Here is an 18,610-nt window from a genome sequence, read left to right as displayed (position 1 = left end):
TACAAGAAATAAAATTTTGTGATAAATCCTAATAATATGTAAATATATTCTAAATATATATTATTTTTAATGTCATATCATATTATAACATATACTTTATATATTTCATATTGGAAAAATCCATTCAAGTATTTCAAAGTTCGCATGAACCTGCATACGTATATTGTAAGGAATAAGAATGCAATCATGGTGTTGCCTGGCAACGTTCTTACAAAACAGTGCCACTCTAAATGTCAAACTGAACTTGTACAGACATAGTCAACTGATGTGAGACTGTAGATTTTGTAGTGCTATTTATTATATAATTCACATTACTTTTTATAATCTTTGAAGATATCAAAAGTTTTTACTCCTTTTTTGATATCTACAAAAATGGTAAGTTTATTAATTTTAATAATTAACCTGTTGTAAAAGCAATAGATACCTAATTATCACTATTATCAGTTATTTTGTCAATTTATACTTTTTTGCTTATTATAAGCATAATTCTATGTATATGATTCTGATTCTCTTGTTCTTTTTAACATTTCTTATAAATTAATATTTCTAATAACATTTCTTATAAATTAATATTTCTAAACTATATGTTAATTATTTAAAATTGATAAAGGGTCCCAAAAAAGCAAAAGGAAATGTAACAGATAACGTTGATGGAGTAGACACAACAAAAATGAATAGGGAACAATTAGAGATATATGCTCACAAGATATTGGAAGAGATGGAACGTGAACGGGAGGAAAGAAACTTTTTTCAACTAGAGAGAGACAAATTGCGAACTTTTTGGGAAATTACGAGGCATCAGTTGGATGAAGCACGTGCTATGGTCAGGTACATAAATATTAACTGACTACGATTGACTCTCTGTGATGTATGTAAATATATTTAAAATTCTTTAGAAATAAAGAACGCGAGAAAGAGGAGTTGGCAGAAAATCACGAGGCTGAACTCAAATTATACAAGCAAAAAGTGAAACATTTGATGTACGAGCATCAGACAAATTTATCTGAAACCAAGGCTGATCATTTGGTTGCCCTTAAACTGGCGCAAGATGATCATGTTGCGCAAGAAAATGAACTTGTTAAAGATAAAACGGACCTCAAAAAACAACAGAAAGAACAAGAACTGGCGTATATGAATCAAATTCGCGCATTGAAATTGGTAAGACAATGTATATACATTTATTGTAATGTATATAGATTTATAAAATTATAACTGAAAAAAATTTGCATATTTTTGTACATACAAAATGTAGCATAATTCGGAGGAAATGAGCAATATGATGAAAAAATTTGAGTCTGAAGCGATAGAATTGGAGCAAAAATACGAACAAAAATTAACTAGCCAATATGAGTCCTTAATATTGAAGCATCGCATGGAAATAACTGAAGTGGAAGAAAGAAAGAATGCACAAATCGCGAATCTTATAAAGAATCACGAGAACGCATTTACCGAAATGAAAAATTATTATAATGACATCACTTTGAATAACTTATCGTTAATTAAGAGCATGAAGGTGAACCTTATCGTATTATAATATAAATTTCAATTTGTATATAGTTAATTATATAATAGAGTCATGATAAATAAGAATTAAAAAAAAATTCAATTAACGCATGATAAATCTTTTAATAGGAACAAATGGAAGTAATGAGAAATAATGAAGAACGTATGAAGAAACAAGTACGAGAATTGACAGCGGAAAATAAGAAATATTCGGCTGACTTGAAAGCTTTGCAAGAAACGACTGCCGAACTTAATCGTCAGGTTGCAAATTACGAGAAAGACAAACAATGTCTAGTTGTTGGTATCTGAAATATATCTTTGATACGTTCTAAATAACTGAATAATTTAAAAAAGTAATAATTTATTACAGAATACAAAACGAAGATTGTCCGTAGTGACGAAAGATCTAGAAAATTTAAAATGGGAGAATGAAGTTCTTGAACTGCGTTTTGAAAAAGTAAGATATTAAATATACATGTACAATAAAGTTCCAAAATATACATATACCTTTCTAATACATTTTTATTTAGTGTCAATCCGAGAGAGACGAATTACATTCTAGATTCGTTTCGGCTATATTTGAACTGCAACAGAAAACGGGTTTAAAGAATGTACTCTTAGAAAAAAAATTAGAAAAGCTATCGGACTTAGTGGAACAACGCGAGGCTCAGATTAGCGAGGTACTAGCTGCTGCTCAATTAGATCCTGCGGCGGTGATTAGTGTGAATACAAAATTAGAGGTATGCATTAAACTCAATATCGTCATGATTATTTAAATTTTGATTAGTATGAATAAGGTAGTAAAAAATGTAATGTTTTTTGTAGGATATGCTTAACAGAAAAAATACTGCGATACAAGACTTACAATATGAATTAGCAAAAGTGTGTAAAGCACACGATGATTTGTTAGCCACTTATGAGAGCAAACTACAAGAATACGGAATTCCTAAAGCCGAACTTGGATTCCAGCCTCTGAGAATGAAGATAGCTGGTGTGAAATTAGGTTTTGGTCCAGCTGGTCTTGTTACCGCAAATCAGTAATATATTTTATAAATGTTTACATATAATTAACTTATGAACATTTTATATGTCTCGTCTGAGAAAATCATGTCGATAAGAAACTTGTTTATTATTTTTACACATTTTAATGAAAGAGGTGGGTCCTTAATAAGCTGTATAATATTTGACATATGTGTAGTCCAGAATGTTTGATAATACGCATATTTAACGTGTCTAGCGATATTTTTTAAAAAGTGACACTTGGGAATACCTAAAATGTTGTTTTAATATGATCAATATATAGAATTAATTTTGACACAGAGTATTTTTATTCTGTAAAACAAATACATTTTAGCTTATGCGTTATGTTCTCAAAAATTACATAAAATTATCACAGAGAATGTACAGAGTAGATTGTATCGATGCCTGAAAGTTGTATAGTCTCAGTAATTATTCAACATATTTATGCTTTCGCGACTCTAACCATCTCTCATCGCGGTTAATATTAGCAATGGAAAATCTGATATTGTGCATGGCTCATATACATTCATTATTCTATAACTAACTGGATAATCTTTCTTTGTTCTTTAATATTTTGTCAGACATCTAACAACTGGCAGGCACAAATACTTTGAAGATACATTCATATATAGATATTAACATATATATAGATATTAGACACTGACTAATCTAACTTGTAAAACACTGTAAGTCAAATACATCAGGTCACATGATTAATAAACTTCAAACACTGGCTTTATGTAAAATATTTCCTCGTCGTTTCTCGCGCAATAATAGTAATAGTCTGTAAACTTTTCCATATTTTTATAATACTTTACGGTTAAGTGAAGAAATAATTTATCATTTGCTCACAGATTTGTAAATATTATACAACACTTTGTATAGATATAATTTTATAATACATATATAGATGTGTGTATATATATATAATATATATGTATGCTTATGTGTATATTAAGAATTTTGGCACAATAAGAAATAGAATCACAGTTGAAATCATTGTACATTATAAGGTTTACAGATGGTTTTGTCAATATGTCGGTTTCGTGTCTATGAAGTGTATGTTACACGCTTACTACGATATGAAATGCATATTGAAACGTGTAAACACAATCAACTTGAAACCCCACAACACTAGGCTACATTATAGAAAACTACATAAATTATGAAATAATATATAAAAAATCTAGGTTTCGGAAAAGATCACGCGAAACGTTAAGAGATTAACCAGATATAATTCTGAGCACTGTAAAATTTAGAATTTATTCGTACGCGTGTTTTTTCTCTTTCTTTGAATTAGGCTCGTTTAGTTACTATCTTTTCTGGAAAGAACATCCGCTTTTTTTCCTTTTCATTAAATTTTTACGGCCGTGTCGACTGTGTGTATCAGAATCGTAGAAAAAATAAGCATCTGCTTTAATTTTAAATATTAGTGGTCCATAATTCCATTGTAACCTTTTCCTCGAGTTCCTTGAAAAATCACTCGCTACATTTACAGGTGCATCGATTCCTAACTTGTGTGCGCACACTAAATTTAAATGAGCGTAATATGCTTAATATCGTTAAGCAATATGACGCGTTCATGTATATAAAATTTAATATGATGTAGCAACACACTTTCATTTAGTTTTACTACTGGCGAGATACTTACGCATTTGTATGATAAATAAAAAGAAATATGAGCATGTATATTATCTAGATAGGGAAAAGGCAACATACACTTTCAAGTGGTTCAAAATTACCATACTTTGCATAGATAGCAGATGTAAATATATAATGATCATCCATGTGGCTTGTGCTGCACACTTGGTCTGCGGTGATAAGAGTTATGTTGATTAATTTAAACGGTAAATTGCAAATTTTGGTTACTGGTATTGAAAACGAATCGTAAGCTTTCAAAAATTCTCCCATTGTAAATTAATTAAAAGTTTCCGAGAATAATTCATCGCCTTTCGAAAAGATTACGTATTACAAAAAAAAATGTGCGCATACGATGTAACATAAATGCGTTCTGGTCAGCTTATATTATGATTTTCTCGTTCAACTCATTATCCTCCAATTTGGTAGAACATCAGCGATCAATGTAGAAAAGTATGTTGTTACGTTGTAAACTACGGTTTCGCCGGCGGCCAAAATGGCCCCGAAAGATCCGTAAGTACCATAATCTATTATGCTATGATTACACGCGGACAGAACCGCCAGGTCCTTCCCCGGGCCTTTGCCGTAGTTGTCCGACACAAAGCTGATTCGGTGACGCTTATCGCGCAAGTTATACTTGCACCAAACGATATTATCGCTCGTCACTACGAAGACTACGTTGCTGTACTTGCCGGCGAAATAATCCATCGCCGACAGGTAGTAACTTACCGGCGCCGGCCGCGTTTTCAACTTCTGCCAAAGATAATCAAGATAATCGGTTCTGCGCACGTGTACGCTGACATAGGTCGGTGAGGATAGGTTGAATTTTTCTGCCACGCGTTTCAATACTTTTTCCGCGTAAATCCGTAGACTCGGCTTGAACGTGAACTCCCGCCGTACGTCGTCCAACCAGACTAATATCAAAGACCAGTAAGCCGCATGCCTGAGAAAAAAAATCAACTTTTATTTTACATGTATATTTTTTAAGGATCTAGAGTTAGTTTTTTATATTACTTTATTCATGTGTTTATGCAGTTGCGCCATAAAATCTCTAACAATGCTAACCTGGGAATAATGATGTTTTGCTCCGTGCTGTTCCACTGCCCGAGCGAATTAACCACCTGGCCAACGTCCAAGGTACACCTGCCGATGTAGCTAAGCGGCGGGATGCTGAGGTTCTCGAAGTGCTCCTCCAGAGTTTTGAGGATGCAACGCGGCATGAACGGCTCCAGGCCGGTTCTCCGGGCGGTTGCCCATACAGAGGCGTATTCCCAGATTTGGTTTCCCAGTCTACCGCCCTGCATCGCCGAAACTATGCCATACTTGGGGCAAGGATTGTTGCGCAGCTCCGACGCCGGTATGCGGACGTAGTTCTTCAAGTTGGAACGACAGAGTGCCTGCTCGTACACGGAGATTTTGATGTGACGCGCTGGCGGGGTCGACGTGTACATAGGAAACAGGAAGACGTGGATACCGAATACCACTAACAGCGCGAGGACTATAGCGCTCGCAAGCACATGCTGTTGAGCGTGACTCATTCTCTCTGCTAATTTTGTGTCACGCAAATTTTCAGTGACGGGAGATGCTCTTTTTTTATCTTTCTCTCTCTCTATGACTTTCTCTCCCTCGCTCTACGTGCTTACTCTCTACCTTCTCTCTTCGCTACTTTGCTCTGCTTCTCATTTGCACTGCCTCTACTGGTCAGCCGTTTGCCTCTCGCGCTAGTCCGGCATTTCGTATCTACAGGTGTGCCATGTCCTTTGCTTTCCGACGTACATCTTGGCAACAATAAATAAGCAATTAATGATAAATGTACAGTATCGTTTAGAATAGTTTACGTAATAATTGTAGGCATATTGAAACATGTAATGTTTAGGGAATATCAAATCATTGGTATCCTTAAATATTATATTGATTATTTATTGTATACTGAATATACTGAATATTACACGTTATATTACTTTCAAGAATAAAGTTGAGATAATTAACATAGAACAGTAATAAAGATAGAAATTTATAAATATGTATTTTTCATATGATACGATAAAAATTATCACATTTCAATCCCTTCATGTTGCAAATAAATATTTCAAATATTCATGAAATAAATTCATATATTCAAAAATTTTAATTACATGAATTTAAAAATCGAATCTTGAATTTAAAAATCGCATTAAATTTAAAGCTAGCATTCATTTAATATCACTCCATATATTTTATCCTGAAAAGATCCAAGATATTCTAGATTCAATTAGTATGCGCATAACATAATCACTTTCCATAGAAATGTGTCAAGTAGTTCAAACATAGTTTAATCCGCCCTCTCTCCCCTGACAGATTAAATTGCTTCCCCTCAAAATAATTGAAAAAGGACATGGCTGACACGCATTACTATGCACAGCTCAACTAAAATTCCATGCAAATAGCGATTCTAACAAACATTAATTATAATGCCAACTTTGTAATTGTAAAAAGAAAAATCAAGTACATTCGAGACCGCTGTTTATGAGCTAATAATTCGATTCAATTTGAGGTTCGATGTAGGCCATGCGGTAATCTCTTTTAATAAGTACAGCAAGTATATCCGTGTTAACAAAAGCGTATAATTAATTCAAAGTGATGTAGAACGTGAAATCCTTTCTTACGGCATTCGCTTCGCGGAGCATCCTCATCCTTCGGCGAGCAAGAGAGCATTGAAAAGTTTTGAAAAGCAGCACGTATCATATTTAATCACGATATAAAGTTTCTACGTCGATATGAAAAAATGTGTAAAGCTCGTCGTTATATCGAGCAACGTTACAGAACGATGGGACATAAACAATCTCAAGCGACTTAGAAATTGAAAGAACAGTATCGAAATTTATATCCCGAAATTCTGTACTATTCAGTTTGTAATAATTTACATCGCTCGTATACAGTTTACGTAAAAAAAGATTCGCGTAAACATAACATAAACAATCGATGTAGACGTAATCTTGAAATTATGACGTAATCCTGCTGTTAGCAATATTTCGCGATTTTTGAACATATAAAACTGCGACCGCTGCCGTAGTTCTCCGGAAGGGAAGATAGATCGTTTCGTGGAAGATCAGCACAGTCGCGTGTACACGCATACTCGTTCATCGTTATTGCGTCACAAGGATGGGAATTGCGTGCGTGCACGCATTCTCCCCGAAGCTTCAGCGTAGCGCATGCAGCTCGTCGAGATCAATTCTTGAGAGAGCGAGACCTTTAAGAAGCGCAAGACACGATACAGAGTCTCCGAGATCGCTACGTTCAATAGTTACAATATCCCTCGGTTCCCAGCGCGGAGATAGGATTCGAGGAGCTGGATGTACCGACGTCCCTGCCTTCGGCTCTACCTACCTCGCACCTCACGTATCGCGATGCAAGGCGGCGTAACAACCTATTCGCGATAGAGCGAACGCACAGGGATGAGTTGTGGGACCATGATTAATCTCCGCACAACCAGCTTCCGCCCCTCTGAAGGGACGGTGACGGGGCAACCTTCGGAATCCTCCCGATATACTCACCCGTTCCGGCGAACTCGGCGTGATTCGCGACGCACAGGTCGAGCCCCACAACCAGCCGCAGCAACCAGTTCGGCTCGCTCATGTTTGCCCGGCGCGGACGCTTGTTGCACCCCCGGTCGCCGTAGCTCTTGGCCGTCACGGGCCGTCCTCGTTTCCGTAGAGCCGCTGCCGCCGGACGTCGTCGTAACTCGTAACGCTGCGAGCCGCGAGAGCGCAGCGCGGTCCCCGCCTCGCGCGGCAACCTTCAGGGCGGCGACTTCAGCTCGCTTCACGTCAATCGTCTCGATCGCAACGACGCAACGACATCACACGCGCCATCCGGCTCGCACGGGGGTGAGCTGCCATCTGTCGCCGTCCTCTCGCCGGGGATGTTCTCTCGGGGGTGAGAGCGTGACGTCATCTATCCTACCATCCACCCGGCGCCTGCCGATCGACGTATAGATTTTTAATTTTCCATTGGCGCCCTTCCGATGGCCGCCATCTGCCGTTGTCGTCCGTCGACTTGACGATCAAGCAAAACGCAAAATTTGGGGAATTCGGGGCCAAACAGAGGAGAACGATAATAACGCGTAAGTTTTATATTTATTTGGAATTTTAATTATAAATTACCGCTTCTGGCGCAATAATGCTTTTTGCACTTTTTGCTGGTAAAAACAAATGTGATAATTTTATTATTTTTGCTTCATATTTCATTGTGCATTTCCTGTCCGTAATATAAAGATCGAACAACTATATGCAAATTTTGCAGAAAAAAGCTAGACTAGATCAAACGTAGTACAAGTATCGAACAGAAGAAGGTGCGAAATCAGGTAGAAATTTATTATGTTTGCGTTCATTATATGTTACTCGTAGCTGCATCGTACGTAACTGTCGGTATTATCAGTGGTCGCTATTATTCGCGAAAGAGAACACAAAATTTATCTAACATTGATTGACAAAAATTTACAAATCGTCTTTTTCCTCTGATTGTTTTAACTCCTTCGCAGTATATCATATGTATTATTAATCTGTTCAGTTTTTCTTGCGTCGGTCACGTACATGTGTGTGATATCGTCCGACGTTATCATCCGCGGACGTTACCATCCGCGGACGTTACCATTCGCGGTTTCTTTTCCGTCATTACCGATCGGGCTTAGTCGTTTCTTTGCGATTCTACGAGTGGCTTGGCTTTTTGTCGAATGTCGCGCGCATTGGTCACGGACGTTCAACCTCCGCTGTCTCTCGTCAAGTTCAATGAAAAGGTTTATTCATATATTGTCGTATATATTATTCATATAAGTAAGATTGTGTGTAACTTGTGATACGATTTGCGCAGGTATCAATCGTTTTCTGTTCACCTGCAAGAGGTTCTTGGACGACACGGCGGCCATAATGCAGCAATCCACTAGGGGACGACGAAATTGCATGATGAGTATGTATTGTACCGATATATTCATTGAGAATCTTTAATATCGCGTCCGTTGTCACGAAATGTTACACGTCACACGAAAGTTAGCACGCGTGCTAGATGAACGTGGCATCTTATGGACATTTCGCATTTTCGTCTCTTTCTGTAGACGCCGATAATATCTCGCGCCAATTTAGTTGTAAATTCCGAGGCTGAGTTTGTGATTACAGCGCCTTTGGACAGGAAAACTTGTGTTAAATTTAACACATATTGCATGTCTCCAACGATTTATTCAAATTTTTGTGTTGATTTAAAAACAAGAATATTAGATAAAAAATTAACAAACAGTAACATTGATAAAATTTAGAACAAATTGTAGAACGTATTTTTTGTTAGTATAATTAACATTTGTTTTAAAATTACATTGTATTATTTTTGTCATTTATCTATACTTTTTGTGTTACTTTTACATGATTTTTTAACATTATTCTTTAACACTAAAAGAAAACTGTTGAATATTAATTTAATTAATTTCAAATATATTAAAAATGTATCAATACGAAAGTTTTAACAAGGATTGGTCTTAACACATTTACAAAATGTTTTTATATAAAATAAAATTTTATCATGAAATGCTTTTATATTAAAAATAAACGTGATATTAACGTTATGTAATACATTTCACGATATTTTGAAGTATAGTTCAAGTATTTTCGAACCGACTAAAATAAAAAGACTTTATGACGTTTCTTTCTGTTGTTTCAGCTTCCCGGAGAATTACCTGGTTAGCTCGTAATTGCATTTGATTCCGTTATTGCTAACACGAAAACTTACTTCCACGAGCATCTCGTTCGCCTGTAGGAAGTCTTAGGTAAAACATTTTCTTGTATAACAATTGATTTTATATTATTAAATAATCAACTAATGCAAGATATTTTTACAATGTACAATTTTTAAATATAATTTTTTAAACTTTTTTCTACAAAGAAATACATTGTATTTTACGCTTACAATTGTTAAGCGGAAATGCAAACGTACTCATAAAAATTATATAAAAATAGAAATTAATTTAATTAATTTTAAGATCGGAAATCTGTAATTGTTCAAAATACTTATCAACTGATCCTGTTGTGATTTCAAAAGTTGTCGGCTAACATTAACGTGAATTCTCTTTACGTAAATTCGTGTGGTACTCTCGCGTGCTTTTTTGTCGCATCACGCAGACAATCCTCGAAGTCTCGATTCTCCTCTTTTATGCCTGTCAACTGCATTGGCCACGGTCGAGTTTTCGATTCCCGCGAAATCCCTTCGACCACGAAATAAGACGCGGCGGAATGAGTCGCGATAGGAAATTTCTCGGACAAGTTTTATATCCGGGGGTATACTTTCTCGCGAATACACGTCCCGAGGGGTATTCTCGCGTGCTCTTTCGCAGGGGCGGATTATTGACTTCTTCAGAATTGAAACTAATAATTGAATTGATTACCGCATGAAAAGATATGATCACGGCTGAACTTGGCCAAGGATGAACTAAAAAGTTCAATTTTTTTTTGGTAGGAACACGTTGCATAAATTTTCAAAATATACAGCTGGCAGGAGCATTCGAACTGTAGTAATTTCTTTTAGTTTACAACTTGTACTTAGAAAAACTATACGAATTCCGATTTCGATAAAGCTGGAAGTTTATCGCGGTTGACAAGAGGAAAACTTTTCGAGGGAGAAAAAGTTTTCGTAGTTGCTTATTAAATTCTCTTTTTTTCTCTCTATCTTATTCGGACTTTGAGATACTGCATATAGAGAAGCGTAGAGAAATCACAGACACACTTATACTTTATAATAAAAGCTAGCATATTATCTTCTGTTTGTATGCGATAGAATCGGAAATTCACTCCGAAATTATGCTGTCTCAATTTCCTTGCTCGCCCATCTCGTTAGCTTTCACGCAGAAATCCGCCCCTGTGCTTGCGCAGGTGCAAGCATCCTGTGACATGCATACATACGGCCGCGCGGCGCCTTGTATGCACCACGTATCGCTTTAGAGGAGAAAGAGGAGGGTGGGAAGAAAGAGGAGGGAAGATACCGATTGAAATCGCGCATGGCGCGGCAGCAGCCGGGTCCATGCTATTGACAGGCCGTCTTTTATAGGTATGTGCATCGCAATTCTTCCGCAATTTCGCCGTGCCCCTTTTGGAGCTCCTTTTTCTGCAGTTCGACGGCGGCAATCCGACATTCGATATCGCGCTACCATCACCCCTTTTATCTCACCGTGGTCTTTTCATTTTCCTTCTTTCCCGCTCGGTTTAGCCGACAAGGCTTCGTGCTCGTTCCCTGCGAATGCATCTTCAATTTTGAGAATTTTTTATATTGAATATTATAAATTGAAATATTTTATAACGCAGTATTGAACGTTATATAATATATATAAGTTATAATTTATGTAATTTTGTAATTACAATTGCATCCAAATGTAATTAATCAAAGATATTTTTTTGTTTCAAAAATATTTTATCGCAACATATTCTATAATATTTCGGACATTATAGTCTGTTATTTATATTGTGAGCAGTGCTGGTGAAAAATTGAAATAGATGCAATAGCAATATTTATTTAAAGGATGTATTTATAAAAAATGCTGTTTTATATATATTTATTACACAAAATATTTATTTTAAATTGTATTTTTATTGATATATCTTTTAAATAAATATAATTTTTTTTTATTTTCAATTTTAACTATACATAACTATTTTTCCCCATATTGACTTCGAGACAAAACACAAGTTATTTTTATAATTTTAGTTTTAATGAAAACTGTGACACAATTTTGTATTTTTATACATATTTTATATCCTATATTACTATAGAAACTATAAAAGCTTTCATATTAATAGAATTTCGCTCATCTTTAATAATGAAATAACGAATATTATTCTCTTATTTTTATAATTACAACAATTTCTTTTCTTAGCTCAATAGTCAAAACTATTTATATTCGATTTATTCTTAATTTATGACTATAGCGATATTTTCGTCCGAACCCGCCAAGTGTCATCAAATTCGATCACTTGCAAACTCGGTCCCTGGTTAGTCATAGTTTACATCGACGCCTCGTCGCTCGTGCGGAGTTTGGGTCTGTGCCGGAGTTTACGCGAAAATTGCATTTCGGTCGTCGTTGAGAATCAAGGCAAACGATATTTGATCTCGGACGGCATCGACTAGGGGTGCGGACGATGATGCAGCGGACAGAGTGCACTTTGCGCTTTGCACACGAGATATGATGTGATTTAGCAAACGGTTTTACATGAGAGATGCATTCGTCTCTTTACATCTATTTCAAAGATCCTTCATATCGATTCTGTCATGTCCATTTCGATATTTCGATCCAACGGACATACGCGTGGATACATAGAAGTAGAAGTGAAGGAGTGTAACGTTTATTCTTTTGTCGCACAAATAGATACAATTAGCTGGTCTCTTTTACAAATTTATTAATGACTTTATTTAATCTAAAATCTAAAAGGAGCTCAGGTTAAAATTAAGTTCGTAATTAGGTCGTCGAAGTAAACCTGTGTGTATTTTGAAATAAGGAGAGAAAGAGCGACCCAATTTATTTCTAAGTATATCTGTATTCTACTGGGTATACTATTGATTTTCGACCGCGCACGATACGGCTAATTTGATTACTTACTTATTTACTTACTTAACAAAACATTGCTTTTTTAAGATATTCTTTCAATTCGAGATTAAAATTGATGACGCAGCAGTGACAGTTCTTCGATGACTCGTACTATTTTTCTTGTAGAATCAAACGGTTTTACAACACATGTTTCATGAAGCATGATTAAATTATCACACCCGTACACTTGCGCGCTATTGTTATTCACCAATGTATACGCCCAATTGTTATACACCCAATTGCGCGCTTGTGAGCGCCGTGGCCTATAAGTAATTCATTTATCCGATGTCGCGCTCGCGACATGCAACAATGGTGTTGCAAATGAAAAACCATTAAAAAGCATTAAAGCACTGTTTTCATCTCGATCAAAGCGACGTGATTCGCGCGTATCATAGAGAGAACGAAAACGAACTGTCGACAGCAATATCGAGGTTAAAATTGCATTAAAAGAAAAATTAGTTTAAATGGGTTAAAGAATTTCTCGATAAAATATTTCATATTATACAATTTTCACATCATTTTAGAAACTTTTTAATTTAGAACCGCAGTAAATCACAAAATAACCGATCGTCTCCTTGCTATTTGGCACTAACAAGTTATGAGATTTATGATCTAAAATAAAATTAAAATCTACAAATAGAACTGCATTTGTATTATTATCATCTTGTCGTCACACAATTGACGAGTTCTCAGCCACGCGAAAGTCAATGTCAATATCAAGTTCTGCTTTCGCTGTCCCTTGCTGTCTTTACGCGCGTCTACACATATATTCAACGGGCTTCAGTTTACTAACTAAATTCCAATGGGCGGTGACAATGTGGATACCGTGTATTTCAATCTCGAGTCCCGAGATTTAGTGGGACGCATTGACGGAGACAGAAAGAGGCGGCTGGGATACCAGGGGGATGCACGGTATTCGCCGTGAGCGAGGCGAGAGGGAAAGCCGGGGATGTAGATAGTGATTGAGAAAGGGGGACGAAGGACGGGAGAGCTGCGAGAGACGGAGAGAAACACGTTGATAGAGTAGCAAGATGGAGTGGGAAGGGAGTATCCTGCGGAAATTCGATGCTAATGAAGGAAATTGCGTAGATGCCAAACCAGTATTTCCCTTATCTCTCTCCCTTCCTTCACCCCCTCTCTCCCTCTCTCCCTCTCTCTCTATCTCTCGTTCTCCTTCTCAGTCTCTCGTTTTCTTCTCAGAGGAAGACAACACCCGCCTCCGCGAAGAGGGCGTAACGAATTTCTCCCCCGCTTTCCGTTTGCAAGGTGTACTTCTGAGTTCACTAATTTCCACTTCTTCCTCTCCGAACATCGATAAACAGTCGGAAGGTTCTGGATGTTGTCACTGGAATCCCGCACAGAGTTATTCTAAACTTCGCCTTACTTGAAATACTTGTGCACTATTTTAATCTAGACAATGAGCAGAATACATTTTTTTCCAATACAATCCAGAGCACTCCCGCACAATAGAAACAGGCAGCGTCAATCGCTATCATGAGTTTAACGACGTCGTTTATATTAATTTTTTCAAATTATAGTTTTCCTCTTATTGTATGTATGAAGCATAGTGCGCAGAGTTCTTCGGATATTTTGCCAGAGATAACCAATATCCGCAAAACCGGTTCTTATCACTTCGCGGAACTCGCTCGCAAGCTTACGCATTATCTTCATCTCGCCAGGCGTGTCTCTTTTATCGAAGCAACCCAACGCACCCCGAGGGAGAAGTCGCTTTTTCGAAGTGGAAAGGCAGGTCGTCCGAGACATCGCGCCCTTTATCGAGCATAATTATCAAGGAACTCGCGTACAACGGTAAAGTTCAATAGATATATAAAGTGCAATCGTCGTCGCTGCGCCATGAATAATCAAGTTATAATCATTGATCCGATCTCCGAAGGGTGCGACTTCGCTTCGTGCGCGAATCGTTATCGGGTCGCAATATCCAGCCGCATCGACTAATTGATTAAACTCCTAGAAGAATTTACACCGGCTTTCCTTCTTTTTTCATCGTCGCCGTGCCCGTTGCATTCGTCGACCTTAATTGTAATTTAACTCGCGCATATAATTGCACCGGAGACCGCCCGCTGTGCAATTCCCGCGAGTTCCGAAACAACAGAGATCATCGTCCGTGACTGTCCGCGCCATGTCGGCTCTTATATTCCGTAACGCGACCATAATTTCCTACGATGATACTTCTCCCCTTGAGCGGAAGCACTCGGAAATGAAAGTGTCCGCGTTGGGGATATTTAAGACTACAAGCGCGTACAGGCTTTTAACTCTCTTTCTCGCATCTGTGCCAAGTGCAAGCGTTTTCGAAGATGTTTCTTCGCGCGCGCGGGTGATCGTCTGGAAAAACTATTTTCACCACTTCTGTAACATTCGCTATAGCTTTAGTGGGAAACGGCATAAAAAAATTCGTGTACAATAGTGTTGCAATACTGAAGAAACAAGTTGGACAATGCAATTGTTTCATACTACATGTGGATTTACCAAAAACCGTAATTATAATTTAAAAAAGTTGTAATTGTTTCCTAGGGCTCTATTCTGTATCGGCTATCGACAACTATCGGTGTCGTTGCGCAGGCTTTTTACCATATAAAATATCTGCGCAACGACACCGGCAGTTGTCGGTATGCGGTACAGAATTGAGCCCCTGAATTGTTTTTTGAATGTCCGGGATATTTTGTGCTTTAGAAGTTTGAAATAGACACAGTAACATTAGTGTTCGCATATCCGATTTTTTCGAAAAAAATTTTATATGAAAGATGTTAATGTTGTAACAAAGAATATATTATTTATCTATTAAATATTATATATATTTTATAGCATTTTACATTAAATTTAGGTTGATTATAAGAATGATAATTTTTATTTAATCCGTTTAACCAAATTCTATGAAAAATTAAAAATATGCAGATACATTACTTGTCTCTAGAAATACAAAATGTGCAACGTTTATAATAATATACCTACGTAAAAATAGGACATTGCACCATTTTTCTTGGTGTCTCAGTAATCTAGCAGCTGCGCGCTTTAACATCCAGTGTTTTTACATCATATATTACAGCATATAAAGTATGCGTGAAGATAATAATCGAAATTTTTCTCACACAATCGTCGTTTCTATTTTACTAGCAGAAAATGCAACGTTTATGTACGAGTCACTAATTTTAAAGGTGATATGTCTACATTTCGTAATTTATAATTTTAACAAAAAAATTATATAGTACTCTCTTTAGTTATTTTTATAAAGATATAATAATTCTAAATAGGTTTTAATAATTTCATATAGATAGTGTAACATCATGTTTGTGATACAATTTTTATATCTTTATATTACTTTAGTTTGCATTGTCTCAGGAAACAATTATAATAATCATAAAAAATCTATTGGTATTAGAATAAAGTCGATGTTGTTTATTAACTATTAAGATCATGTCACATCAGAGCCGTTTACAAAAATAGCAAAAATAGTAAACAATTTAATTTGGGGTGATCATACTTTGCAAGTTTTAGTAAGTCAGAAAATCGATAGTGCATTAATTAAGTAAAACAATGAGACTTAACGAATGGCTAGATATGCATAACGGGAATAATTGGTAACAAACTCGTATGCTATCATTTGACATTTGAACAATCGTTCGTGAAGTGTAAGCGTAAAATAGCTTTTCGTTGCGAATTGGGTCGCGCTGTAAAAAATGATTGGGCGATAGCGCTTATATTGGAACGGATTTTGAAATATCTCGCGCAAACACGCCGATACGTGGCGAAAGGGGAGGTTTCTATAGGCGAAAGCTGAAGCGTACGACTACCGATCTTCTCCCCTTCCGTGAACGGTACTCGATATTTCTCATTTCGGACGCCACTCGGCTATTTGCATCTTTATGGAACATTTTAGCCTGCAGCTCGCTCATAGGCGTACGTGCATACTATTTATTTTTATTTATACTTTTTCGACGGATGTTACTCACGTGAGATTAGACAACGCGAATGAAATGCACGTTGTACAACGGAAAGATTACGAAGAGGTCGTTAGAAAATTTATCACGCAATATTTTTATGCTGCACAAGGAATGCCTAAAGAAAAGAAAACTTAAGTAACCACGTTAATGTTTTTAAAAACATCTTGTATGTAACAACTGTTTAATAATTTTCTTTGCTAATAATCTAATTTGCTAAAAGAGAGAAAGAAGAAGAAAATAGAATGTGACAGCATTGACAGGACATTTCTGACAATGTTGTTTAAAAGTTACAGTTACAAAATCCCAATTAAAAATGTTCCTCGCGAGTTGTGCTACCTTCGTGGTATTGAAAAATTACTAAACATTTGCTTAGCACGATTCATCAGATACTATTGCACGGACAGAGTGTGTTGTAAAACTATCGACAGATAGCCGCGCCTAGGTCACAGTTGGCATCTGTCTATTGATTGATGAAGCGTGCGAGGATATCATTCTCTCGATACATACATGTTGCACCTACCATTCACGTCAGTGCACCCCGTGCGCGTAGCCCGGGGCGTTTGATTTTTTAACAGTATTCACAGGGAGCGTTTTGTCGCTATCTGCCATTCTGAAAGGCAATGCGTTCTAATTTACGAGAGTGTTCCGGCAAAAACCAAAAATACTACGCATGTTGTTGTGTGTTGGTACCATTATACTTAGTTTCTCGTCACGTAAAAGAGATCACATTTCGAGCAAACGCACATAACATACTGTAGCTAACAGTTTTGTTATTGCAATTGGACTTTGCCTTTTAGGGATAAATTGCTAGGATATTTTATATATATATATATATATATATATATATATATAATGTAAAAGCTATTAATTGATATTATTATGCTTACGTATACCTATTAGCGATTCTTTTTTAATACAATTTGTAATTATTATATCGAGAATCATATCAAGAAGTAACGACCAACAATTATGAAACAACAATTACATTAATAAAACGTTAAATTGAAATAAGCATCGCGGATATGTACTTTTGCAAGTACTTAGTATTAAATTTTAATATGTGTATGTGTACATTTATAGACCATGAAAAAAGTCTCATATAAATGTGTCAAAACTTCTCGGCGCATTTTTTCTGCTATACCTCCGTTGAAATGTCTCTCGAATCGCAGAAGCGTTATAAAATAGTATCGCGTTTTATTAACGACTTCCGGAATTCGAAGGCGCACCCGATGAAAGCAATCGATGAAACTCGCGCGAAGCGTGCCGACCGAGTTTATTCACCCTGCCCCCTTCGATAACGTGTACCGGCAATAGTGTTTTTTTTTATCCTATTTATTTCATTTTACATTGATTAACGGATACGTGAGAGCAGGAACCCTGTTAGGGATTTAACAAATTCTTTATTCTCTCTCGTATACATATATCTTCTATTCTCATCGTCAATTCCAATTTCATCTTTGAATCGTTCTTCTCGTGTGTGATCTTTAACGATATTTTGTTTGTATATTGTATGTTATATATAAAGAGATAGACACAATAAATATCTGAAATGTATCGCGGCTACATCTTACGAATTAACTTAATGCAGATTAAATTCGATTACTATAGTGACAAGGTGATAAAAGCTTCCTTATGATCGTCATTGTCTTTGCGCGCGGCGGAAAGGTAAACAGAATCTTACCTAATTTGCGGGATGCTTTCTCCGAGTTCGATTTCATTGTGCCTGCTTTTCGCTCCAGCTTACCCGTCATGAAAGTTTTCCAGTAAAGGCATGAAGGAAAGGGAGTTAAAGGGGAACAAGAGGCAGAAAGATTCTTGAAAAGTCTCTGCCCCGAGAATTTGTGCATGAGGAACGTCTCGCTTGTAAAGTTCAAGCGGCCTTGAGCGTAACATC

At 36.6% G+C, this 18,610-nt stretch overlaps 2 protein-coding genes and 1 long non-coding RNA gene across 9 annotated transcripts in view; 2 read left to right on the top strand and 1 right to left on the bottom strand.

The window, feature by feature from the left end:
* Positions 1 to 47: 47 nt before the first annotated feature.
* LOC105835368 (dynein regulatory complex subunit 4) lies at positions 48 to 3,757 on the top strand. The gene is made up of 8 exons (XM_012678571.3): positions 48 to 375; positions 611 to 828; positions 897 to 1,158; positions 1,253 to 1,513; positions 1,633 to 1,800; positions 1,874 to 1,960; positions 2,034 to 2,243; positions 2,329 to 3,757. Exons 1-8 carry the CDS (start codon positions 373 to 375, stop codon positions 2,542 to 2,544), a joined length of 1,425 nt encoding a protein of 474 aa, XP_012534025.1. The 5' UTR covers positions 48 to 372; the 3' UTR covers positions 2,545 to 3,757.
* Positions 2,813 to 8,006, bottom strand: LOC105835366 (galactoside alpha-(1,2)-fucosyltransferase 1). The gene is made up of 3 exons (XM_012678570.3): positions 7,695 to 8,006; positions 5,227 to 5,939; positions 2,813 to 5,104 (listed from the first exon to the last, which is right to left on the bottom strand). Exons 2-3 carry the CDS (start codon positions 5,697 to 5,699, stop codon positions 4,564 to 4,566), a joined length of 1,014 nt encoding a protein of 337 aa, XP_012534024.1. The 5' UTR covers positions 5,700 to 5,939; positions 7,695 to 8,006; the 3' UTR covers positions 2,813 to 4,563.
* Positions 8,007 to 8,103: 97 nt separating this feature from the next.
* Positions 8,104 to 18,610, top strand: part of LOC105835367 — a 204,790-nt gene continuing 194,283 nt past the window's right edge. For 2 of the 7 annotated variants that reach the window (XR_004962985.1, XR_004962989.1), the window contains exons 1-3: positions 8,104 to 8,263; positions 9,010 to 9,105; positions 9,847 to 9,952. This is a non-coding gene — a long non-coding RNA (uncharacterized LOC105835367). Of the gene's footprint in view, positions 8,264 to 8,442; positions 8,936 to 9,009; positions 9,106 to 9,846; positions 9,953 to 18,610 lie in introns of all 7 variants that reach the window. The other 5 variants (XR_004962986.1, XR_004962984.1, XR_004962990.1 and 2 more) reach the window with 4 other exon arrangements.

This window comes from Monomorium pharaonis, chromosome 1 (assembly GCF_013373865.1).
Source record: "Monomorium pharaonis isolate MP-MQ-018 chromosome 1, ASM1337386v2, whole genome shotgun sequence".
Taxonomy (NCBI): Eukaryota; Metazoa; Arthropoda; class Insecta; order Hymenoptera; family Formicidae; genus Monomorium; species Monomorium pharaonis.
This window is presented reverse-complemented; position numbering and strand designations above follow the sequence as displayed.